This window comes from Bos mutus, chromosome 3 (assembly GCF_027580195.1).
Source record: "Bos mutus isolate GX-2022 chromosome 3, NWIPB_WYAK_1.1, whole genome shotgun sequence".
Taxonomy (NCBI): domain Eukaryota; kingdom Metazoa; phylum Chordata; class Mammalia; order Artiodactyla; family Bovidae; genus Bos; species Bos mutus.
In genome coordinates, this window is record NC_091619.1 from 47,932,399 (window position 1) to 47,958,623 (window position 26,225).

General features: G+C 42.6%; 1 protein-coding gene across 3 annotated transcripts in view; it reads left to right on the forward strand.

The window, feature by feature from the left end:
• ABCA4 (ATP binding cassette subfamily A member 4) overlaps positions 1–26,225 on the forward strand; it is a 144,102-nt gene that overhangs the window by 55,063 nt on the left and 62,814 nt on the right. For 2 of the 3 annotated variants that reach the window (XM_005894702.2, XM_014477908.2), the window contains exons 12-17: positions 6,574–6,779; positions 7,435–7,611; positions 9,825–10,047; positions 17,043–17,264; positions 19,135–19,339; positions 25,119–25,184. In XM_005894702.2, coding sequence (XP_005894764.2) covers positions 6,574–6,779; positions 7,435–7,611; positions 9,825–10,047; positions 17,043–17,264; positions 19,135–19,339; positions 25,119–25,184 — 1,099 coding nt within the window. The remainder of the gene's footprint in view (positions 1–6,573; positions 6,780–7,434; positions 7,612–9,824; positions 10,048–17,042; positions 17,265–19,134; positions 19,340–25,118; positions 25,185–26,225) is intronic. The other variant, XM_070367652.1, reaches the window with a different exon arrangement.

The window sequence follows — 26,225 nt, forward strand, 5'->3', positions numbered from 1 at the left end:
CGGCAGGGTGAACTCTGCTTCCTGCTGAGAATCAGCAAAACAACCAACAAGGAATGGTAGGAATTGTATAGACTTCAAATGGCAATGACCCTGCCACCCAGATTTTGGCCACAGCAGTTGGAAACTGAATGAGACAAGGAAACCTCTTCTCTGCTTTACTGCCCTTGGCTATCACAGGGCATTTTAAAAATTCTCTTTGAGATTCTCAATTCTGGTTGCAAAATTTGTCTAGACGATAGCCATGAGACCCCGGAGACTGTCTTTTTAATCAGTGAAGATGCCCTTTGAATTTTTTCCTAGTCGTGATGCTATCTTTCTGCTGAGCCTCTCTCACTGGCCAGTTCTTATCTACCTACAATATTCTTCCCAGCATCCATGATCACACTGTTTCTCTCTGTTTAGAATCAAAGAGCTTTTATAAACAGACTCTGTGGCTTCAGTCTCATTAGAATCTACTATGTTTTAACTTAACAAGCCAACCAGACCAGACCAGATGTGTCAAAATTCATGACCTTGGTTAAGGGTGTAGTCATTCACCATTGCTTCCCAAACACACTCATGCACCTACTCACATGAGTATACATGTTCATTAGTCAAGATCTTCACTTCAGGGACCCAGAGTAAGTGCCAGTAGGGAATGAGGTCACTTGCTGTGAGGCAGGTAGCCTCCCCATGAGAATGCAAGGATACATTATGAATCATACCTCAGGGTATGACCTAGGGACTTCTGACTCATGTCCAAACGAGCTTCCACAGCTGCTCTGCCTTGACCTCTGGATTAGTTTCATAAGACCTTCCTCTGGATAGAGTTGTCTGACTTTCAACTAATGGACAATGAGCAAGCTAGTGAACACCAGTGGCTTAGGATCCATCCCACCGCCACCCCTGTTGCCCAGGTGGAAGCTTTGGCTTCTGTTCATAGCATACTTCTAACCAGATGGGGTGCTGCAGATAAGTTTGGGATGGATTGTGTTCCCAGCCATATTGTTTTTTTAAAATAACTGTCTTCTTCCCTAGACAAACAGCTATTATAAATGGCTGGGCTTAAATGCCACTGGACTCTCTTAACTTTGAAGATATTTTGCAAAAACAGTGATTAAAATGGTATTGATCAAGTCCTCATTATTTGTGAAATTGTTTAGTATCCTACAGGCTTTCCTGGTGGCTCAGACAGTAAAGAATCTGCCTGTAATGCAGGAGACCTGGGTTCGATTGCTGGGTCAGAAAGATCCCCTGGAGAATGGAATGGCAACCAACTCCAGTATTCTTGCCTGGAGAATCCCATGGACAGAGGAGCCTGGTGGGCTACAGTCCATGGGGTCACACAGAGTTGGGCACGACTGAACAATTAACACTCACTCACTCTTAGGATCCTACATAGTTAAAACACAGGTTCTCTCCAGAGGAAGTTTGCTTGTTTCCCTCATAAGAGAGCTTGGGGTGATCATCATAAAGTGGTTCGGAGGATTCACGGGGTTAATACAAGCAAAGCCCTTGGACCAGTTTTGGGTACATAGTAAGCCTTCATTAAGCATCAACTGTTATTCTTACCAGAAGGCAGTGGTTGGCCCTTCCCAAACACACTCATGTGATGCTTAGAACATACCTATAAGGTAGGCACATCTCCATTTTGCAAATAGAGAAAGAGAGGCCACATGGTTAGCAAACAGCAAAGTAGGGATGGCATTCAGACACTACCCTGTACCATGTTTCTAGAGATGATAATTTAACTTGGAAAATGGGTCAAATGTTTCAGGGTGAAAATGAGTGAGAACCATTTAGATTTTGTTTTTCCAGAGACTATCAGAGTACCAATCTAGAGAGACACAGCAGGAAACATGGCTGTGAATCAGCTGCCTGATAAAACAGCCAGGATGGAGCCCCGGTCATTGCAGGACTAAACAATATCACTGAAAAATCAGCACTTACTCTACTATTAAAGATTTCCCTTTAAGACATGAAAGAAGAATTCAAAGAGAATGGGTTAGATTGCTCAGAAAGTCATATTATTAAAATGTATTTGTTTTTATTATTATTATTATTATTGCTTTAATGAGAGTTATACTCTTGTTAACATTATACCAAAAATTCACCTTTCACTAATTTCTCCCAGTTTGTCATCTGATTTCAGGTGCATAGGATTATGTTCAAAACACACAGTAGTAAGGTTGTATTTCTTGCAGCATTTGGGACTTCTAAATTTAACTCAATTCAGTATACACTTATTAAGCCCCTTTCATGAGGAAATACTGTTACAGAGACTTAGTAAACAAGACATGGCCCCTGACCTCCGGAAATTTACTATCTTTAGAGCTGTGCTAACAATACAGTAACCAGCAGTCACATGTGACTATTTAAATTTAAATAAAGTGAAAAGGCCAGTGCCTCAGATGCATTAGCCTCATTTCAAGTGCAAAATAGCAGTGTGTGCTTCCTGGCTACCATGTTGGATAGGGCAAAAGTAGAACATTTCCATTGTTGTGGAAAGTTCTACTGGACAGTGCTGGTCTATTGACCAGAAGCAGGAGATCTTGTTCAAGAATTCTGTTACTCCCACTTTGTGGCTGCTCTTAAAGGAATGTGAAGGAACAGCACCACCCTTCAGGCTTAACATTTGAAGACATGGATCCATATTCTGCTTCTGACCCATATTGACCTTAGACAAGGACCTTTGCCCATCGGATACCAGTTTCCTCATCAGGGAAGCAAAGACATCAGACCGTAAGACCTCTATGACTCCTCTGGCCAAGTGCCTTGTAATGCTATGAGGGAATTGATAGACTATTCTCTGTGTGTGTGTGTCACAGCCACAAGAAACTGAAAAGAATTCCCATCTCCCCAATAATATTCTTTTTTATTTTGGAAGTTTAATTTCAAGTTCACCCTATTTGTCAATGCTAAAACTCTGTATGTGCAGTCCTAAACTTGACAAACTGATTTTTTTTTAAAAAAGGGAGACGTTTTTATTTTAAAATAGACAAGTAATCAGATCAGATCAGATCAAATCAGTCACTCAGTCGTGTCCGACTCTTTGCAACCCCACGAATCGCAGCACGCCAGGCCTCCCTGTCCATCACCAACTCCCAGAGTTCACTGAGACTCACGTGCATCGAGTCAGTGATGCCATCCAGCCATCTCATCCTCTGTCATCCCCTTCTCCTCTTGCCCCCAATCCCTCCCAGCATCAGAGTCTTTTCCAATGAGTCAACTCTTCGCATGAGGTGGCCAAAGTAATGGAGTTTCAGCTTGAGCATCATTCCTTCCAAAGAAATCCCAGGGCTGATCTCCTTCAGAATGGACTGGTTGGATCTCCTTGCAGTCCAAGGGACTCTCAAGAGTCTTCTCCAACACCACTGTTCAAAAGCATCAATTCTTCAGCACTCAGCCTTCTTCATAGTCCAACTCTCACATCCATACACGACCATAGGAAAAACCATAGCCTTGACTAGACGAACCTTTGTTGGCAAAGTAATGTCTCTGCTTTTGAATATGCTATCTAGGTGGGTCATAACTTTCCTTCCAAGGAGTAAGCGTCTTTTAATTTCATGGCTGCAGTCACCATCTGTAGTGATTTTGGAGCCCAGAAAAATAAAGTCTGATACTGTTTCCACTGTTTCCCCATCTATTTCCCATGAAGTGATGGGACCGGATGCCATGATCTTCGTTTTCTGAATGTTGAGCTTTAAGCCAACTTTTTCACTCTCCACTTTCACTTTCATCAAGAGGCTTTTTAGTTCCTCTTCACTTTCTGCCATAAGGGTGGTGTCATCTGGATATCTGAGGTTATTGATCTTTCTCCCGGCAATCTTGATTCCAGCTTGTGTTTCTTCCAGTCCAGCGTTTCTCATGATGTACTCTGCATATAAGTTAAAGAAGCAGGGTGATAATATACAGCCTTGACGTACTCCTTTTCCTATTTGGAACCAGTCTGTTGTTCCATGTCCAGTTCTAACTGTTGCTTCCTGACCTGCATACAAATTTCTCAAGAGGCAGATCAGGTGGTCTGGTATTCCCATCTCTTTCAAAATTTTCCATAGTTTATTGTGATCCACACAGTCAAAGGCTTTGGCAGAGTCAATAAAGCAGAAATAGATGTTTTTCTGGAACTCTCTTGCTTTTTCCATGATCCAGCAGATGTTGGCAATTTGATCTCTTGTTCCTCTGCCTTTTCTAAAACCAGCTTGAACATCAGGAAGTTCACGGTTCACATATTGCTGAAGCCTGGCTTGGAGAATTTTGAGCATTACTTTACTAGCATGTGAGATGAGTGCAATTGTGCGGTGGTTTGAGCATTCTTTGGCATTGCCTTTCTTTGGGATTGGAATAAAAAATAATAGCTATGCTTTTTTTTTTTTTTTACCTTTTTATTTTGTATTGGGTTATCCCTGTAGCTCAGATGGTAAAGAATCTGCCTGCAATTCAGGAGACCTGGGTTCAGTCCCTGGGTCAGGAAGATCCTCTGGAGAAGGAAATGGCAACCCACTCCAGTATTCTTGCCTGGAGAATCCCATGGACAGAAGAATCTGGTGGACTACAGTCCATAGAGTCACAAAGAGTCAGATATGACTGAGTGACTAACCCACACATAGATGATTAACAGTGTTGTGATAGTTTCAGGTGAACAGCAGAGGGACTCAGCCATACATGTGTATCCATTCTCCTCCCAACCCTCCCCCATCCAAGCATGCTCTCTTACTTTATGAGACAATCGTAGCACATGGAGAGCCCATAGATTGGGCTGTACCAGTGGCTTCTGGTGTGGGAAGAAGTCTGGACCTAGAGTTGAAAAATGGGGAGAGAAGCCAGACTCTGCCACCATCTAGCTATGTGAGCTCTGCCAGGTCTCCTCCTCAATAAAACTAGGGTTCCAGGTCACTCACCAGGCTCTGTGGGAGAGTTAATGTGTTCCTTTAAGCCTGTGTTACATCAGCAGCCTTCTAACCAGGCTTCCAGCTTCCCCTTCCTACCACCAGTGAACTTTGAGAAATATGATCTAATCTCATATGTCATACCTCTGCTTAGAGCCCCACAGTGGTTTCTTGTGGCTTTTTAGGGTTTTGCCAGGAAAACTCCTGACTAGCATGGAAAGCCCTGCATCCCATGAAACCTTTCAGTTGGCCAATCACCCTGCAAACCCAGCGGAGCAACTGACCTGGTTTCCACCTGCCTTTTTAGTGCACACCTCTCACCACTCACCTCTGCTCACTTACATTCTTCTCTATACCCTAGGACAACCTGGGTGTGGGCGTTTGACAAAATACTGATGCCATGATCTTGCCTTCTGAGAATCTGTCTTCGTCGTTTGGAGTGGGACTTAAGTATAGTTGTCTTTTAAAATCTCCATAGTGGTTTGAAAGCACCAGGGAAAGGGATCTCTATTCTGTTCTTGCAGGTCTGGAGAAATTCTGTGAGTGATTCTCCATGCCTGAGCTGACCTTTCCCTTGCTTTCTTCCCTTGGCTAATTCCTGCTTATTCTCGTCCTACTCAAGAGTCTCTTCCTCCAGGCAGCCCTCTAGGATCCCCTCCAGGTAGACTTAGCTTCATTCCACCACCGGGCTGCTTGACTACCCCAGGCCTGCTTCCACCAGAACCTGCATTCTGACTGTTGGCTTACACCAACTCTCTCTCGTTAGGTCTGGAGTTTCTTTCAGGAAGAGATTTTATCTTTCTTCCTTGTATCCCTGGAGCCAAACAGGCTCTGGCACCTTGCAGGCTCTCAGTAAGTATTCCGTGAACAGATTAATCAAAGCAAGGCCAGCTGACCTCTTGTGAGTTACATTCTAAGAAAGAAACATCGCACAATAACCCCAGTGTATTATAGAAACAGGAGATTAAGGAAAAAACACACCCGAGTACAATACAATGCTTTAATGAATCTATAAAAGTGGACAACACTCAATATTCAAATTAAAAGAAATTCTTAGTTCTGCTCTTTTCTAGATAACAATTTTTTTCTCTTCCAGGGGGAGAAAAGAAAAAGACAGGTTAGGAGATTCCTTCTCTATCCTCATTACCTGTCATAAAATTGTAACTGGAAACGATTTCTCTGACGAAATGCCTTTGGTTTTCTGTTATTTTCTCTCTTCCTCCTCACTCTTCCCTCAGCTGGCCATCCTTGTGTGTTTGCAGAGAGGCAGGAAGGTTCACTGCTGGGACTGTTTCTGTCTCCCTTTAAAACTCTTTTATCGGCTGGCTTTCTGATCTTCAAAGCAGCTTGTATCTGATGTGACCCCACTCCCTAGACTCCATGTACTGGGGAGTGAGAGCTGGGAGTATTTTTGTCATTTTGATGACTTGCATGTTTGGATAGCCTTGGACAGCCCAATTGTGCAGTCCTTACTAAATCTGCAGGGATGAGAGCAAGTCAGTGTTTCTAAGCCCCCTTTCACCCCCCAAATCTACACACATTGAAGACTTGACACCAGAGCCGAGTTAAGCAAACAGCAAGTTTATAAGTCTTCTTGCTTTTGACCCATCCACTGGGGCAGCAACCCTGATCCTCTGCCCTGTTTTGCCCTTGAGTCTTTGCGTTTGGTGTTCCTCAGACTCTCAACCTTTGTGATTATGCACAGTGCTTGATCCTGGATAAGTTTGAAAGCTACGATGATGAATTTCAACTCACTCAGCGAGCCCTGTCCCTGCTGGAGGAAAACAGGTTCTGGGCTGGAGTGGTATTTCCGGACATGCACCCCTGGACCAGTTCCTTACCACCCCATGTGAAGTACAAGATCCGAATGGACATAGATGTGGTGGAGAAAACCAATAAGATCAAAGACAGGTGATGTTTCAGGAGATCTCAGAAGGCCCTGGGTATCCCCAGTGATGTATGAGGCAAGGAAAGGGGGCTCCTGTGGGCTCAGGCCACTCATCTCCTCCTGAGACAGAAGGGTCACTTGGAAAGGCACAGGAAAGCACTTTGGTATCAAAGAACTAAGCTAGACAGTTGACCCTGCTAGTTGGTGGGACCAGGCGAATTCAGCTACATGTGTTTACTTCCTCACCTTAGCACTTGTCCTTGGCTGGCCTTCGAGCAATTTGGAGATGAAAATCTCTAGGTATTGGGTTATCTTCACAGAGATCCTGCAAATGAGGTTTCACCAGAGTCACTGAGAAATTACATTTGTTACAGAGTAAGGGATTGAAACTGGGCTCAGCCTATACATCAGTAAAAATTAAGTTAAATCAAAGGAAGTAAGATAATTTGTAAAGCTCAAAGTAGAGTCCTTGAATGAAAGCCATTACAAATCATGCTGAGGTTAATATTCATCACTGAGATTTAAACTTTGACCCAGAAAACAGAATCAGAGAGTGTGGAAAAGTTCAGGAGAGAGTTTCAGGAGAGTGAATGCCAAGTCCCCTCATGCTTATAACGAGTGAGTTGTCCTGTCCATTCCCATCCACATCCCTTGTCCCTGTCTCTGGTTTCTTCTCAGGTACTGGGATTCTGGCCCCAGAGCTGATCCTGTGGAAGACTTCCGATACATCTGGGGAGGGTTTGCCTATCTGCAGGACATGGTTGAACAGGGGATCACGAGGAGTCAGGCCCGGGAGGAGGTTCCGGTTGGAATCTATCTCCAGCAGATGCCTTACCCCTGCTTCGTGGATGACTCGTGAGTCGGAGGTCCCAGGCCCCCTCCAGGACAAGCTAATCAGGTTTCTGGGGTGGGATGAAGGGGAGGTGCTCCCCAGGCTTCAATCTCTTTGGAGAAAAATCTTTTTGGATCCTGGGGCCAGCTCGGGGAGAATAGAGCTCTGATTGAGGAACCTGCCCTGCCCCCTCAGCTGCAGGCAGGGCCAGATGGATAAGTAAAGTGGGAAAAAGGAGTTGGTAGAAAAGGGAAGGTGAAAATTAAAGCAGGGAAAGTGAGGCTGGGGGAGGGAACACAGGCTTTTAAAATTTCCACTATGTAATATGTTTGGTATGTGGAAGAGTTCAGGTCAGAGTGTTTGCCCAGTGATTGCCAAAACAGCAAAGTAGGATTCTGCATCACAAGTAGGTCCGGTTCCTAGGAGCCTTGGAATAATGCAGCTCCTTCCCTAATTAGCATTCCCATGATGTGTGCTTCATGAAAAGGTGGAGGGGTGTTGGATGAGCTTGGACCCCCTTTCCTGTCCACCCCCATCCCCAAGCCTGTACATTTGCTGCCCAGTAGCAAGACATGCTAGTATCCTACTGTTTTCTGAACATGCATTTGGGGGTGGAGCGGTAGAGGGAGGGACAAAGAGGAAGAAGGGGCTGGGAGGGCTCATTTACTGTGGTGGGTGGGGGCAGAAATGTCCCAGGACAGGAGCAGAGATCTGCAATTGGCTTAGGGATTCAACTCCTAGAAAAAAAAAAAACTGGCAAGTTCACCATAGTGTATATGTGGGTCTGTGGGGTTCAGGGAGGAGAGAAATGTGCACAGCCTGAAGAAAAGAAGAGTCAAATTGCCAGCTGGCCAGGTTGTATAAATAAAACCCCGTATGGGTGTAATACCTTAGTCCAATCAGTTCTTCTTGCTCAGCTCTGCAAAAGACTGAAAGAGATAACAGGGACTGTTCCACAGTCAGTTTAGGGTTGGATAATCGGCAGAGACGGGAAATGGAACCAGGAGCAAAAGCCCAGTTCCACTTTTATGATCAGAATAGAAGTGAGTGGCAGGTAGACAGTGAGGAGGCAGGAATTCTGGCCATTCAATGTGGGAGAGCCCTCTGGTGGCAGGTCCCAGAAGGGCGGGCTTTATAAATGTATGATTCTCTTCCTAGGGCCATCTTAGTGAAACTCTCCCACCCTCGAATTGGGCCCTTACTGTGTTACCCAGAAGTTTTCAATAGATAATAACCTCAAGGGCTTTACTATAAAGGTCAAGTGTAGGGAAAACATATGTAAAGTTCCCACTAGAGTAATTCCAGAATACCAAATTTGCCCTGCTTGCTGGAATGAATATCCATGAATGTACTCCGTGAGTATAGGCTGGTGGAATCAGTGACCATTGAATCACTGATTGATTTGTCAGTGGGTCAGTTGCCTTCTAAAAGTGCCACAGTGATTAGTTATTTTGTGCCTCTTCCTGTATAACTGAGGTTTGATCTTCAGGGTAGGTAGTGCTTCACTGGCTGACCCCTTGTGAGCTCAGTTAATGATCTCACCACAACCAGTTCCCTTGGTCCACCTTCTTGGACTTCAACGTCAGTTAGCATGTATCTCTTCCAGTCACATCCTGTATTATCAGTCCTTTCCTGGGAGATCTTATAAGAAGCTATATAACATATACAGTATGATTTAATTTACATGTTTTATGTATAGAGAGAACTCATCTGTACTAACCAAAAAGCTGAGATCTTATAACGAATGCTGTGTAATATACATAGTACAATTTTATTTATACATTTTACTCACAGAGTTTTCATCAGGGCTAACCAAAAGGCTACCAACTTGCTCTAAGGAAAAAAGTAATCCTTTGGGGCTACCCTAGTGGCTCAGACGGTAAAGAATCCACCTGCCAATGCAGGAGACCCAGATTCAATCCCTGGGTCGGGAAGATCCCCTGTAGGAAGAAATGGCAACCCACTCTAATATTCTTGCCTGGAAAACCCCATCAACAGAGGACCCTGGTGGGCTACAGTCCATGGGGTTGCAAAGAATCAGACACAACTGAACAACTAACATACTATTTGGGAGGAGGCAGAGTCCAATATATTAAAAGATTGAATGCCCTGTGGAGACTTTTCTGCCTTTTCCCTCCACCTGTGCTTCATTGTCAATTCATTACTTCATTACTCAAACATTTACTCCACCAGATTCAGGGCAATCTACTGTTCTGCTTCTCTCCTCTTGCTTTAGTTTTATGATCATCCTGAACCGCTGTTTCCCTATCTTCATGGTGCTGGCCTGGATCTACTCTGTCTCCATGACTGTAAAGAGCATTGTCTTGGAGAAGGAGTTGAGACTGAAGGAAACCTTGAAAAATCAGGGTGTCTCCAACAGGGTGATTTGGTGTACCTGGTTCCTGGACAGCTTCTCTATCATGTCGATGAGCATCTGCCTGCTGACAATATTCATCATGGTAAGCCAGATGGAGAAGGTCCAGAAAACCTCGAATCGTTTTGTTCCTCTTACTTCCCTTCCTGTTAATGAACTTGTACCTAGATTAGTCATCTCACCAACAATGACAGCATCACATGTAGCTGTCTTGCCATTTCGGCCAAGGTGGAAGACAGAGAGACAAATTCCTCTCCAAGGAGCCGCTGTATCCGAGCATCTTCCCTGTCCCCACTTCCTGCCTGGGTAGCCACAATCTATTAATAGGTAGATTATTTAACCCCATTACATGAACTATCTGGAAAAGCTGCTGTTAGCAGATCCCAGACTCTGCTAACTGGGTGGTTGTATGTGCAAAGGGTTCTATCTTGTCAAATACAGAAGAAATGAATCTAAGGAGTGTTTTCTCGGGATTACTGTCCCAACCACTAGCTGGAGTGGGAATGTTGAGAGCCTTTTCAATATATTAGGAGAGGAGATCTGGACTGTTTATTAATAACCATCATGGTCACTCCATTCATTGCTTGACCAAAGAACGTTCTGATGCCTACAAAATCTTGGATAGAATTTGGAATCCATCCTTTCCAAGTGACAGATATTTAATCAGCGCAGACAGCATGCATAGGTCATTGTCCACAAATTTACAGCTCCCATGCAAGCTAAACTTATATATAAAACTTTATTTCATAATATCCTTTTGTGCTTCATGTTCAACTCCTCTACAATAGATGAACTTTTGTACTTATTAAGTGATGGGACAGAAATGTAGGTAGTTTTTTACACTTATTTGTTGGGCTTTAGTATAAGGCTTAGACTTCAGGCTTTGCAAGCTTCTGATAACTTGTGCCTCTTTGGCATCATGCTATTAAGAGCTCCTTGCACTAAGCAATATGTGTGCTGATACATAGACTCTGGCTAAGTGTGTCCCTTGTTTCGCTGGACCATACCTGGTGGCTACTTGATCCAAGAATGTTCCATCACATATCTTGGCCAACCAACACATATCCAGTTAAACCAAATCCTGTCCCTTCTCTTTGCAGTAAAATGTACTAAGTCTGAATGGTTTTGGTGTAAGTGTTGCATTGAGATTCAGTGAACAGTGGCCTTAGCCAAACCCTGGTCTAGAGCCCTATCAAAACCAATGCTGATTTTGAAGTCAGCCTGCTCAGTCTGACCAGACCCAGATGTAGCATTAAGTACTCAAAGGGTCCTGGAGTTCCACAGAGAGGAGGAGAGAAGCTGAGTAACTTGCCTTCCTCTAGGGATCTTTGTTCCTTCCCACCCTTCAGTCTACTCTTTTCCTCACTACTAAGACATTTAGTGTCCTCAGAATCAAAGGAGTCAAAATACATGAGCATCTGACTCATGCAAAATGCATAAACATGCATGACGCCTTGTAATGGCCCTGAGACGTGTTGCTGATAAGTGGCATTGAGAGTTGCCTCCCTGAGAATGGGCATTAGGACTTCAAAGCTTTTAGGATGTGAGGTAAAGAATGTTTATGAAGACTTTTCTTGTACAAAGGAGTTTCTCCTTGTGGGAACCAGGACATTGTTCCAGTGATGGCGGAAACAGCTTTCCACAACAAAATAGGATTTTCCTTTGAATGACGTTCTCATCTTTCCCCTGTCCTTACTTCCCACCTCAACTATGCAGGAAAGAAGCTGGAAGCGGGGACAATGGAAGGGTTCCATTGTTACTCAAGCTATTAAAACAAAAAAGAAAAGTGGTCATAAGAAAAAGCCAAGGCCAACCACTTTCATCTCTGTCTTAAGCCAATGAGAAATTATATAGCCTAGAAGTTTGTAGGACCTTACTTTGATCTGAGATAAGAAATTGATTTCATTCTTTTGAGATTAACAACCATCTTAAAGGTCTTCCAGCCAAAAGCCATGTGCTCAGTCTGGGACTTGCTTTTATTGAGTTGCATGGCATTAAGGATAAGGAGTGAGATTTCCAGGGTAATGTGGAGAGCTCTTTGATACAAAATGAGGCTTCTGAGTCTTAATCATGATTTTATTTAGATTTCCTCAAAGTTTGCTTTTAGTTAAAAGCATGGCTCTTTTCCACATCCTTTGCCATTTGTTTTATTCCATTATTCAATCTGTTCTGTCAGTGCCCAGCAGGCACGACAGCATGAAGGAAGAAGAAATGGTAGCAGCAGGAGGTAAGTGGCACATTTTCTTTATATTCAAATCTTACATGCCCATTACAGATATTGCTCTAGAGGAGAAAATGGCAACCCACTCTGTTATTCTTGCCTTGAAAATTCCATGAAAAAAAAAAAAAAAAAAAGAAAGAACATTCCATTGACAGAGGAGCTGGTGGACCATGGGGTCACAAGGAGTTGGACACGACTGAGCACACACATCAGTTTCAGTTCAGTTCAGTCGCTCAGTTGTGTCCGACTCTTTGCAACCCCGTGAACCACAGCATGCCAGGCCTCCCTGTCCATCACCAACTCCTGGAGTTTACCAGACTCATGTCCATTGAGTCAGTGATGCCATCCAGCCATCTCATCCTCTGTCGTCCTGTTCTCCTCCTGCCTTCGATCAGGGTCTTTTCAAATGAGTCAGCTCTTCGCATGAGGTGGCCAAAGTATTGGAGTTTCAGCTTCAACATCAGTCCTTCCAATGAACACCCAGGTCTGATCTCATTTAGGATGGACTGGTTGTATCTCCTTGCAGTCCAAGGGACTCTCTAGAGTCTTCTCCAACACCACAGTTCAAAAGCATCAATTCTTCTGCACTCAGCTTTCTTTACAGTCCAGCTCTCACATCCAAACATGACTACTGGAAAAACCATAGCCTTGACTAGACGGAACTTTGTTGACAAAATAATGTCTCTGCTTTTTAATATGCTGTCTAGGTTGGTCATAACTTTCCTTCCAAGGAGTAAGTGTCTTTTAATTTCATGGCCACAATCACCATCTGCAGTGATTTTGGAGTCCCCCAAAATAAGGTCAGCCACTGTTTCCACTGATTCCCCATCTATTTGCCATGAAGTGATGGGACCGGATGCCATGATCTTAGTTTTCTGAATGTTGAGCTTAAGCCAACTTTTTCACTCTCCACTTTCACTTCATCAAGAGGCTCTTTAGTTCTTGTTCACTTTCTGCCATAAAGGTGGTGTCATCTGCATATCTGAGGTTATTGATATTTCTCCCAGCAATCTTGATTCCAGCTTATGCTTCTTCCAGCCCAGTGTTTCTCATGATGTCCTCTGCATAGAAGTTAAATAAGCAGGGTGACAACATACAGCCTTGATGTGTTCCTTTTCCTATTTGGAACCAGTCAGTCGTTCCACGTCCAGTTCTAACTGTTGCTTTCTGACCTGCATACAGGTTTTTCAAAGGCAGGTCAGGTGGTCTGGTATTCCCATCTCTTTCAGAATTTTCCACAGTTTATTGTGATCCACACAGTCAAAGGCTTTGGCATAGTCAATAAAGCAGAAATAGATGTTTTTCTGGAACTCTCTTGCTTTTTCCATGATCCAGCGAATGTTGGCAATTTGATCTCTGGTTCCTCTGCATTTTCTAAAACCAGCTTGAACCTCTGGAAGTTCACAGTTTACGTATTGCTGAAGCCTGGTTTGGAGAATTTCGAGCATTACTTTGCTAGCATGTGAGATGAGTGCAATTGTGTGGTAGTTTGAGCATTCTTTGGCATTGCCTTTCTTTGGGATTGGAATGAAAACTGACCTTTTCCAGTCCTGTGGCCACTGCTAAGTTTTCCTAATTTGCTGGCATATTGAGTGCAGCACTTTCACAGCATCATCATTTAGGATTTGAAATAGTTCAACTGGAATTCCATTACCTCCACTAGCTTTGTTTGTAGTGATGTTTCCTGAGGCCCACTTGACTTCACAGTCCAGGATGTCTGGCTCTAGGTCAGTGATCACACCATCATGATTATCTGTGTCATGAAGATCTTTTTTGTATAGTTCTTCTGTGTATTCTTGCCACCTCTTCTTAATATCTTCTGTTTCTGTTAGTTCCATACCATTTCTGTCCTTTATCGAGCCCATCTTTGCATGAAATGTTCCCTGGGTATCTCTAATTTTCTTGAAGAGATCTCTAGTCTTTCCTATTCTATTGTTTTCCTCTATTTCTTTGCATTGATCGCTCAGGAAGGCTTTCTTATCTCTTCTTGCTATTCTTTGGAACTCTGCCATTCAGATGCTTATATCTTTCCTTTTCTCCTTTGCTTTTCACTTCTCTTCTTTTCACAGCTATTTGTAAGGCATCCTCAGACAGCCATTTTGCTTTTTTGTATTTCTTTTCCATGGGGATGGTCTTGATCCCTGTCTCCTGTACAATGTCACGAACCTCCATCCATAGTTCATCAGGCACTCTGTCTATCTAGTCCCTTAAATCTATTTCTCACTTTCACTGTATAATCATAAGAGATTTGATTTAGGTCATACCTGAATGGTCTAGTGGTTTTCCCTACTTTCTTCAATTTCAGTCTGAATTTGGCAATAAGGAGTTCATGATCTGAGCCACAGTCAGCTCCCGGTCTTGTTTTTGCTCAACTGTATAGAGCTTCTCCATCTTTGGCTGCAAAGAATATAATCAATCTGATTTTGGTATTGACCGTCTGGTGATGTCCCTGTGTCGAGTCTTCTCTTGTGTTGTTGGAAGAGGGTGTTTGCTATGACCAGTGCGTTCGCTTGGCAAAACTCTATTAGCCTTTGCTTGCTTCATTCTGTACTCCAAGGCCAAATTTGCCTGTTACTCCAGGTATTTCTTGACTTTCTACTTTTGCATTCCAGTCCCCTATAATGAAAAGGACATCTTTTTTGGGTGTTAGTTCTAGAAGGTCTTGTTCTTCATAGAACTGTTCTACTTCAGCTTCTTCAGTGTTACTGGTCGGGGGACTTGGATTACCGTGATATTGAATGATTTGCCTTGGAAACAAACAGAGATTATTCTGTCATTTTTGAGATTGCATCCAAGTACTGCATTTCAGACTCTTTTGTTGACTATGATGGCTACTCTATTTCTTCTAAGGAATTCCTGCCCACAGTAGAAGATATAATGGTCATCTGAGTTAAATTCACCCATTCCAGTCCATTTTAGTTTGCTGATTTCTAGAATGTCAACATTCACTCTTGCCATTTCCTGTTTGACCACTTCCAATTTGCCTTGATTCGTGGACCTAACATTCCAGGTTCCTATGCAGTATTGCTCTTCAGAGCATCGGACTTTGCTTCTATTATCAGTCCCATCCACAACCGGGTGTTGTTTTTGCTTTGGCTCCATCCCTTCATTCTTTCTGGAGTTATTTCTCCACTGATCTCCAGTAGCACCTACTGACCTGGGGAGTTCATCTTTCAGTGTCCTTTCTTTTTGCCTTTTCATACTGTTCATGGGGTTCTCAAGGCAAGAATACTGAAGTGGTTTGCCATTCCCTTCTCCAGTGGACCACATTCTGTCAGTACACACATACACACTCACATACATACACACACACACAGATTGCTAATTGGTTTCTCCTCTCTACTTAGAGAAACCCAGTGCTTTAGGGTACCACCACCAAATAATCAGAACCAATTCAAGAGGTAAAGCAATTTGTACCTTTATGTTCCCAAGAAAAGAACAGGATGATCTATACATATTTGGAGTTATGTGCAAAGCGTAAAAATCCTCATAGGAGGCCTATCGCAAAAGAGAAACAAGTAGACTTGATCAATTTTAACATCTCAATTTATCTGCTAATGTAATTGGATAGTAGCTCACTCATTAAAAATAGCTAGTTTGGTTCTATTTTCTACATAGCCAGTGATTGACCCATTAGTTCACATGAAAGGTACTGAATATTGTCCACAGATTCTGTGAAATGTATTTCTATAATATCATGTGCTGCAAGGATTAATCCACTTTCAAGTGATGTGGATTAACTACAGACATTTTCACCAATGTGAGAGGCAAATCTCAGAATATAAGTATAAATGATTAAGTCAGCAGACCAGGTGGTGGTGATTTAGTCTCTAAGTCATGTCCAACTCTTGCGACCCCATGGACTATAGCCTGCCAGGTTCCTCTGTCCACGGGATTTTTCAGGAAAGGATACTGGAGTGGATTGCCATTTCCCAGAACCAAAGCAAAATGTTAAAGCTTATTGGGTGGTCTCCCACCTCCCTCTTTTGTTCCTCATAAATTCAGTATATCACAGGAACTATTGATGCTCCAAGACCCCCTTTGCAGATCTTCCTCCCTGCTCGAGGCTCCTTCCTCCACACTTTCCTCTTCCCAAGGATTTCATTACTGAACCATAACAATTACTCAGTACTGTTGGGTAGCTCAATATGTTACCCTCCTAGGAGAAAATGATATAATTAGAATTAAAGGACCTCAACATATTGAGTTGGAGAAGGCAATGGCACCCCACTCCAGCACTCTTGCCTGGAAAATCCCATGGATGGAGGAGCCTGGTAGGGTGCAGTCCATGGGGTCGCTAAGAGTTGGGCACGACTGAGCAACTTCACTTTCACTTTTCACTTTCATGCATTGGAGAAGGAAATGGCAACCCACTCCAGTGTTCTTGCTTGGAGAATCCCAGGGACGGGGGAGCCTGGTGGGCTGCCGTCTATGGGGTCGCACAGAGTCAGACACGACTGAAGTGATTTAGCAGCAGCAGCAGCAACATATTGAGTATTAAGTGTGGAAAATTAGACACTAACAGGGCTTCCCTGGTAGCTCAGACGGTAAAGAATCTGCCTGAGATGCAGAAAACTGGGGTTCGATCCCTGGATCGGGAAGATCCCCTGGAGAAGGGAATGGCTACCCACTCCATTATTTCTTGTCTGGAGAATTCCATGGACAGAGGGGTGTGGTGGGCTACAGTCCATGGTATCACAAAGAGTCAGATACAACTGAGCAGCTAACACACACTGGGCTCATGGGAAAGATCCCTTTGTGGCGGAGGGCTTCTGAACGTATAGAGATCACTTCCTAAAGGGGTGGGGCTCCTGGATGTGGATGGAAATTACTGACTCAAGTGGCCACTTTGGTTTCAGCATGGAAGGATCCTGCATTACAGCAATCCGTTCGTCCTCTTCCTGTTCCTGTTGGCTTTCTCCATTGCTACGATCATGCAGTGCTTCCTGCTCAGCACCTTCTTCTCCAGGGCCAGTCTGGCAGCAGCCTGCAGTGGTGTCATCTACTTCACCCTCTACCTGCCACACATTCTCTGCTTCGCTTGGCAGGACCGAATTACAGCCGACATGAAGATGGCTGTGGTAAGGGACCCTGGGCTTACACCTAGAATACGATGCATTCCACTTGCAGGGTATGTAGCAGTCTGAGAGGACTGGCTCGCCCTTTAGGGGGTCCACTTTGCCTTTGGCAGAAATGGACATAAGGTTTAAAGGCACAGGTACAAAAGTGGGAGTAGTCTTCATCTTGAGCAACCTAACAGTTCCTCTTCACCACATCTGCTTGATAAGTCTGCCCTGGGAAGTAATCGAAAATCAGTTCAGCTCGTGGGTCCCTTTGTGTATCCATAAGAGGAGAACAATGGGGCCCATTTCACTCAGTTCTTTTTTTTCCCCTAACATCTGAGAAGATTCATAAGGGAGGGAGCTTCTCCTTTACTAATCTTCCCAGAAAGATGTTTCCATAAATTAAAAGTTTTTGTTTATCTGTAAAAAAATTTGAATCAGAGTAGCTCTAATGTGTCTTTGTCATGTTCTACCAGGGCACTCAGACAGGGGTGCACAAACGAGCCAGTTGGGCCCTCTTCCCAGGAGAGGTCTTCAGAAATTGACTCTGGATTGCCTGAAAGACCTCTTCACAATGCCCAAACAACATGGGTTTTTTTTTTTTTTCTCTAATTGTTTTCAAATGATCTATGTCCACTCTGTCATTAAACAGACTAAATAGCTTCTAAGCCCTGTAGGATGCAAATTTCTTTGTCCTCCAAAATCTCCCTGTGCACGGTTCTTTGTACAATGCAGTTGAGAAAGGACTGTCACCTGCATCTCACTGGGGAAAATTTAAGTTGAACTTGTTCTCAAGACTCAAGCGTATTTGGCTCAAGTGCTGCCAGGGCATCTGCCTTTTATTTCTCATGTTAAATAAGAATTAATTACTGTCGTTTATGGCACCTAATTTTCTAACGTTATCACAATGGGCAAGAAATTCTTATGACTCTGGCTGTTGGCAGAGCTGGGCTATCTTGGTATACTGTGTAGACAGTTGGCACTTAGAAGCCACAACTAGTTCTTTGCATGTGTGGATCTACCAGGAAGCTATAGTTCTGGCTGCTCTGTGGACCAGGGCTGGGCTGAGATTTTTTTTTAATGGTTTTTGTGAAGATATAGCTAGGGAATCCCTTCCTTCTGCAGAGAGATGCTCTGAACCCCATCCTGTGTCCTGCAAACTAGAGGTAGGCCTCCCAGCAGAGCAAGTGGGAATAGCTCATCCCTCTGTATGTGTGTATGTGCTTTCTGCCATGCCAGGGAGCAACTGTGGGGATATGGCTGGGGGACTTCCTCTTTAGACTTTCTGCATACCACTTACTCAGTTACTTGTGCTCTTCAAGGAGATTCTAAGAAAAAGATTTTCCCTAGTCTGGAAATGAGAAAAGGTGATAGTCATTATAAGCTGAGGATTTTTGGCTTAACATTGCTCAGGAGGTCATGAGACAATATCCTGTCTAGCCTTCTAGTCTGCTCTAAAACACTGATGACTTTATGGACAGTTTTATTGGGATTCTCACAAAGCAGCTCCAGTTAGCTTCTTTGTTGTACCAAAACCTGTGAGATTTTGTAGAAGAGGCAGGTAGAGGCAGGGAGAGGTAGGAAGACAAGCTTGAGGACCTTTGGTCCCTCGCTGTGCTGTGCTGTGCTGTCTCCCCTAGTGTACCACTGTGATCCACTGGACAGGTGAAAGGTGCCAAGTAGGTATTGGGCAGGGGTCCCTGAGGCCTGAGAAGTATTCCCAGAACTCTCTTCCTGTGGGAAGACTGCCTTAACCCCTCCCTGGGGTGGTCTTAGACCGGAATACATTGTAGACCCTCCATCGGCCTTCCTCCATACCTTGTGGGTTCTGTTGGGTTGGGTTAAAGATCCTCTGCTCATCTTTTATGCCTTCTTTGCCCCACTGCAGAGCCTGCTGTCTCCTGTGGCATTTGGGTTTGGCACTGAGTACCTGGCTCGTTTTGAAGAGCAAGGTGTGGGGCTGCAGTGGAGCAATATTGGGAACAGTCCCATGGAAGGGGATGAATTCAGTTTTCTGATGTCCATGAAGATGATGCTCCTTGATGCTGCTCTGTATGGCTTGCTTGCCTGGTATCTTGACCAGGTGTTCCCAGGTAAGGGTCCTCCTCCATAGGGTAAAGGTAATTATGTTCTTTAGTTCCTCTGCCTTTTCACTCTAGTTTAAATCTTAATCAAATATCCCATGCTTTTGGATTGGAAGAATTAATATTGTTCAAATAGCCATACTTCCCAAAACAATCTACAGATTTAATGTGATCCCTATTGAATTACTCCAGTATTCTGGCCTGGAGAATTCCATGGACTGAATAGTCCATGGGGTTGCAAATAGTCACACATGACTGAGTGACTTTCACTTACTCACTCACTATCAAATTACTCAAGATATTTTTCACAGAACTAGGACAAATAATCCTAAAATTTATATGGAACCATGAAAGACCCAAAATTGCCAAAGTAATCCTGAGGGAAAAGAACAAAGCTGGAAGCATAACCTCCCAGACTTCAGACAATACTACAAAACTATAGGAATCAAAACAGCATGGTATTGGAGCAAAAACAGACAAATGGATCAATGAAACAGAATAGAGAGCCCATAAGTAAATCCACACAACTACACCCAATTAATCTTTGATAAAGGAGGTAAGGATATACAATAGAGAAAATACAGTCTCTTTAGCAAGTCCATTCTGAAGGAGATCAGCCCTGGAATTTCTTTGGAAGGAATGATGCTAAAGCAGAATCTCCAGTACTTTGGCCACTTCATGCAAAGTTGACTCATTGGAAAAGACTCTGATGCTGGGAGGGATTGAGGGCAGGAAGAGAAGGGGACAACAGAGGATGAGGTGGCTGGATGGCATCACTGACTCGATGGACGTGAGTTTGAGTGAACTCCGGGAGTTGGTGATGGACAGGGAGGCCTGGCATGCTGGGATTCATGGGGTCACAAAGAGTCGGACACGACTGAGCGACTGAACAGATTGACTAGCAAGTGGTGTTGGGAAAGCTGGACAGCTACATGTAAATCAATGAAATTAGAACACACCCTCACACTGTACACAAAAATAAACTCAAAATGGTTTAAAGACTTAAAACATAAGACGTGATACCATAAAATCCTAGAAAGGGATATAGGCAAAACACTCTTGAACATAAATTATAGGAATGTTTTCCCAGGTCAGTCTCCCAAGGCAAAAGAAATAAAAGCAAGAATAAACAAATGGAACATAATCAAACTTCTTGGATTTTGCATAGCAAAAAAGGCATAAAGCAAAAAGACAGTCTATGGACTGGAAGAAAATGATTGCAAATGATGCATTAGACAAGGGATTAATTTCCAAAACATACGAACAGCTTACACAACTAAACAGCAAAAACAAACAAACAAATCTAAAAATGGGCAGAAGACATTTATTCAAAGAAGAATAGATATTTATTCAAAGAAGACATACAGATGATCAATGAGCTCATGAAAAGATGCTCAACACTGCTAATTATTAAAGAAATGCAAATCAAAAATATAGTGAGGTACTAGTCAGAATTCAAAAGCAGAGACATTACTTTGCCAACAAAGGTCTGTCTAGTCAAGGCTATGGTTTTTCCAGTGGTCATGTATGGATGTGAAAGTTGGACTGTGAAGAAAGCTGAGCGCCAAAGAATTGATGCTTTTGAACTGTGGCGTTGGAGAAGACTCTTGAGAGTCCCTTGGACTGCAAGAAGACCCAACCAGTCCATTCTAAAGGAGATCAGTCCTGGGTGTTCTTTGGAAGGACTGATGCTAAAGCTGAAACTCCAATACTTTGGCCACCTGATGCGAACAGTTGACTCATTGGAAAAGACTCTGATGCTGGGAGGGATTGGGGGCAGGAGGAGAAGGGGACGACAGAGGATGAGATGGCTGGATGGCATCACTGACTCGATGGACATGGGTTTGGGTGAACTCTGGGAGTTGGTGATGGACAGGGAGACCTGGCGTGCTGCGATTCATGGGGTTGCAAAGAGTCGGACACGACTGAGTGACTGAACTGAATTGAGTCAGAATGGCCATTATTAATAAGTCTACAAATAACAAATGCTGGAGAGGGTGTGGAGAAAAGGGAACCCTCCTATACTATGGGTGGAAATGTAAATTGATACAGCCACTATGGAAGGTAGTCTGGAGGTTCCTTAAAAAACTAAAAATAGAGCTGCCATATAATTCATCAATCCCATTCCTGGGCATATAGCCAGAGAAAACTGTAATTTGAAAAGATACATGCACCCGAATAGTCAAAGCAGAAGTATTTATAATAGCCAAGGAATAGAAGCAAACTATATGTCCATTGACAGAGGAATGGATAAAGAATATATATACAATGGAATACTACTCAGCCATAAAAAGAATGAAATAATGCCATTTGCAGTGATGTGGGTGGACCTAGATATTGTCAAACTGAGTGAAGTAAGTCAGATACAGAAAGACAAATATCACATGATATCACTTGTATGTGGAATGTAAAAACATGGTGCAAATGTTTTGTTATTTACAAGAGAAATAGACTCACAGACATAGAAACTTATAGGGACTTTCCTGATGGTCCAGGAACTAAGAATTTGCACTCCCAGTGCAGGGGGCCTGGGTTCAATCCCTGGTCCAGGAACCAGATCCCACACTCCACAACTAAAAAACTGGATCCTGCATCCCACATGTTACAGTGAAGACTGAATATCCTGCATGCCACAACTAAGACCTAGAGCAGCAAAATAAATAAATAAAAATAAGTAAATATTTTTAAAAAGAAGAAAAAAAGAAAATGAACCTATGCTTACTAAAGGTGATAGCAGAGTGGGGGGATAAATCAGGAGTTTGTGATTAACATGTACACAATACTATATATAATGTAGATAAACAACAGAGACCTGCTGTACAGGGAACTATATTCAATATCTTATAACAACCTATAATGGGAAAGAAATATAGGAAAGAAATAAAAAAAGGAATGTAAATATAGGTATGGTGTACAGCAAAGTGATTCTACCAAAACCAACACAACATTTTGTATCAACTATACTTCAATTTTTTTCAAAATCTTATTCTTTCTGAAGTCTTTCAGCTTGAACTCTCAGAACCCATATTTAAATCTTAAATCCAGGAACCAAAAATCCATCAGTGAATGCTTGACTCACCTTTAGAAACAGATTCCGAATATGATCTCTTGTCACCACCTCTACACAATCTTCTCAGTCCAAGCCTCCTCCTTCCATCATCATCTCTTACCAGTCTGTTTTCCACACTGTGTTCAGGGAGATCCTTTCAGAATCTAGGTCGGGTGGTGTCAATCCTCTGTTCAAATTCTTCAGAAGATGTCAGGGTAAGAAGATGCTGAATTCACCTTCCCTCATAGAGAACCGAGTCTTCAGCTTCATATGCCACCATTTCCTCTTTTAAAAAAACCTAAAGTCTGGCTGAGTGATAACTACACATCAGGCAAAGCAGGTAGGGGAGTTTAAGACACAGTTTCACCATAATCCCCACCCTTGGCACAGTGATCCATAACCAGGAGGGATCTCAGAACCCAACACCCATTTGCTAATTGTATTCATCATAATATTGGAAGTCCTAGCCACAGCAATCAGACAAGAAAAAGAAATTAAAGACATCCAAATCAGAAAAGAGGTACATTTATACATAGTAATATTTGTAGATGACATTATTTTATGTATAGAAAACTCTAAGTTAAAGTGAAGCCTCTCAGTCGTGTCCAACTCTTTGCGACCCGTGGACTGTAGCCCACCAAGCTCCTCCATCCATGGGATTCTCCAGGCAAGAATACTGGAGTGGGTTGCCATTTCCTTCTCCAGAGAAGTTTTTAGAAAACTCTAAAGTTTATAAAACTCTAAAGACTCCATCAAAAAAAAAAAAAAAAACTGTTAGAACTAATTTTAAAATTTAGTAAAATTGCAGGATACAAATTACATACACAAAAATCTCTGAGCACCGAAGAACTGATGCTTTTGAACTGTGGTGTTGGAAAAGACTCTCAAGAGTCCCTTGGACTGCAAGGAGATCAAACCAGTCCATCCTAAAGGAAATCAGTCCTGAATATTCATTAGAAGGGCTGATGCTTAAGCTGAAGCTTCAATACTTTGGCCACCTGATGCAAAGAACTGATTCATTCATTGGAAAAGACCATGATGCTGGTAAAGACTGGAGGCAGGAGGAGAAGGGGACGACAGAGGATGAGATGGTTGTATGGTACCACTGACTCGATGGACATGAGTTTGAGCAAGCTCTGGGAGTTGGTGATGGACAGGGAAGCCTGGTGTGCTGCAGTCCATGGGGTCAGAAAGAGTTGGACATGACTGAGCAACTGAACTGAACTGATGAATAACAAGGGCACTTCTATCATTCAGGCAACTCCAGAGGTTTTAAGAGCTCTGTACCAGGAACTGTGGACAAAGATCAAGTATTATTTTGTATTCTACACACACCTCAATATATCTCTTTTGGGGGAAGAGAGAGTCAAGGGACATAATTCAACCTTATAACAGTGAATTCAAAGAAATATACTTGACTTTCTCAGCCTCCATTTTTTCCATCTCACTGGGCCATTAGAGAGGTATAATAAGTGAAAATTAATTAGATTGAAAATATAATTTGTGCATATTTCAAGAGCTTTCTTTTAGCCAAGATAAAGCTTTAATATGATCAACCACTATGTACTAAGCAGCACCAATGTATTAGACTCAGTAGCACAGGTACTCAGAGAAGAAAAAGTAGAAAAAACTGACCCAAGCCTGTCCTTCAGGGATTACAGTCTAGCATTGGCCATAAGGCACAGGGTAACTATTAAATAAGCAAAGATAATATTCTCACAAAATCAACATTTATAGGCAGCAAGCTAGGAGAATTGGACTAGAAACTTGGTAGTTGATTCTTTGAAACTCAAGTGGATCCAGTAGGATGGTATGGTTAAGATTAGTGGTGTTGGGCTTCCCTGGTGGCTCAATGATGAAGAATCCACCTGCCAATGTAGGAGACGCGGGTTTGATCCCTGGTCCAGGAAGATCCCACATACCATACAGCAACTAAACCCATGTGCCAAAACGATTGAGCCTTTGCTCTAGAGCCTGGGAACTGAAATTACTGAGCCCACACACTGCAACTACTGAAGGCTGTGTGCTCTGGAGCCTGTGTTTTGCAACAAGAGAAGCCACCTCAATGAGAAGCCCATGCATCACACTAAAGGGTAACCCCCACTCACTGCAACTAGAGAAAAGCCCCTGCAGCAGTAAAGAACCAGCACAGCCAAAAATAATTAATTAATTTTTTTTAAAAAAAGATCAGTGGTATTAGAACCAGACTATCAATGTTGGAATTCTTACACCTCTATTAAATTAGCTGTGACATTGGGCAGAAGCTTCAAATTCAGTGTGCCGTAATTTCTTTATCCACAAGAATAGTAATACTACCTATCCCTTTGTGTTATTTTGGGGATTAAATTATTTAGCACATTGAAGGGGCTCACAGTTATGTTTGACACAGAAAGAACATTCAACAAATGTTAGTGGTTATCATCACTATTATTATCTGGTAACTGTTGAAAAGAGCATGCTTAAATTCTTTAATTAAATGGTTTCTTGGAAAACTAATGTTAGTTAAGATCATCAGTCTTGGTGTTGCTGATTTCACCCCTGAAACATGACCTTTTGAATTGAAGCATATTAGAAGAAGTAGTCTTAGAGGAACCATATGGATAGCTATGTAATACTTATGAACTATAAGTATATATAGTTACAACCTGAGGTTCAGGTAAATAAATTCTAGATCTTATAGAACTATGGTAAGATTGAACTACTGAGACTTTTTCCCTTTATTTGCCTATCTATCTTTAGGGGACTATGGAACCCCACTTCCTTGGTACTTCCTTCTACAAGAGTCTTACTGGCTAGGTGGTGAAGGTGAGTTGTTTAAATTTTTTTTTAATTAAGAAAGAAAAACAAATGTTTGAAATTAACTCCTTTGTCTTTATATTGGATATGTGTGCATTGTAGAGGTGGTTCTTACATGAAGTGTGAGATTCCTGATTAGTTAGCTGTCTGCTAGGGGCTCTGTTCCTTAGTGCATCATCACGGCCTCTGGGAGGCCCTATTTTGTGAGTGACTGGACCAGGGTGATGGCTGAGCATTGATAAGCCCTTGCATCCTGGTTGTGCCCAGTGGATTAAAGTGCACGCTTAAAAGAAAGCCAGACCACTTGAGGGTGCAAACGAGGTTTGCAACTTCTCAATTTAAAGCAAACAGATCTATAGAATCTGGAAAAGAAAGTTGTGGTATATATACACAGTGTATATATTACTCAGCTATTAAAAAGAACACATTTGAGTCATTTCTAATGAGGTGGATGAAACAGGAGCCTATTATACAGAGTGAAGTAAGTCAGAAAGAAAAACACCAATACAGTATATTAACACATATATATGGAATTTAGAAAGATGATAATGACGACCTTATGTACAAGACAGCAAAAGAGACATAAAGAACAGACTTTTGGACTCTGTGGGAGAAGGCAAGGGGGGGGATTATTTGAGAGAATAGCACTGAAACATGTATATTACCATATGTCAAATAGATGACCAGTTCAAGTTCAACGCATGAAACAGGGCATTCAAAGCCGGTACACTGGGACAACCCAGAGGGATCAGATGGGGAGGGAAGTGGGAGGGGGGTTCAGGACCAGGGGACAATGTGCACCCGTGGCTGATTCAGATCGATGTGTGGCAAAAAACTGCCACAATATTGTAAAGTAATTAACCTCCAATTAAAATAATTAATTAAATAATAAAGCAGACAGATCTAGAGAATCACAGAGAAATCCATCTTCTGCTGTGTCTCCTCGTGTGGTTTTTTAGTCCTCTCCACTTTTTCAAATATAAATACATTTATTTTCCCAAAGCAATAAGTTTATTTTCCTGGCATCCAGAGGCTGGGGCAGACTCCCAG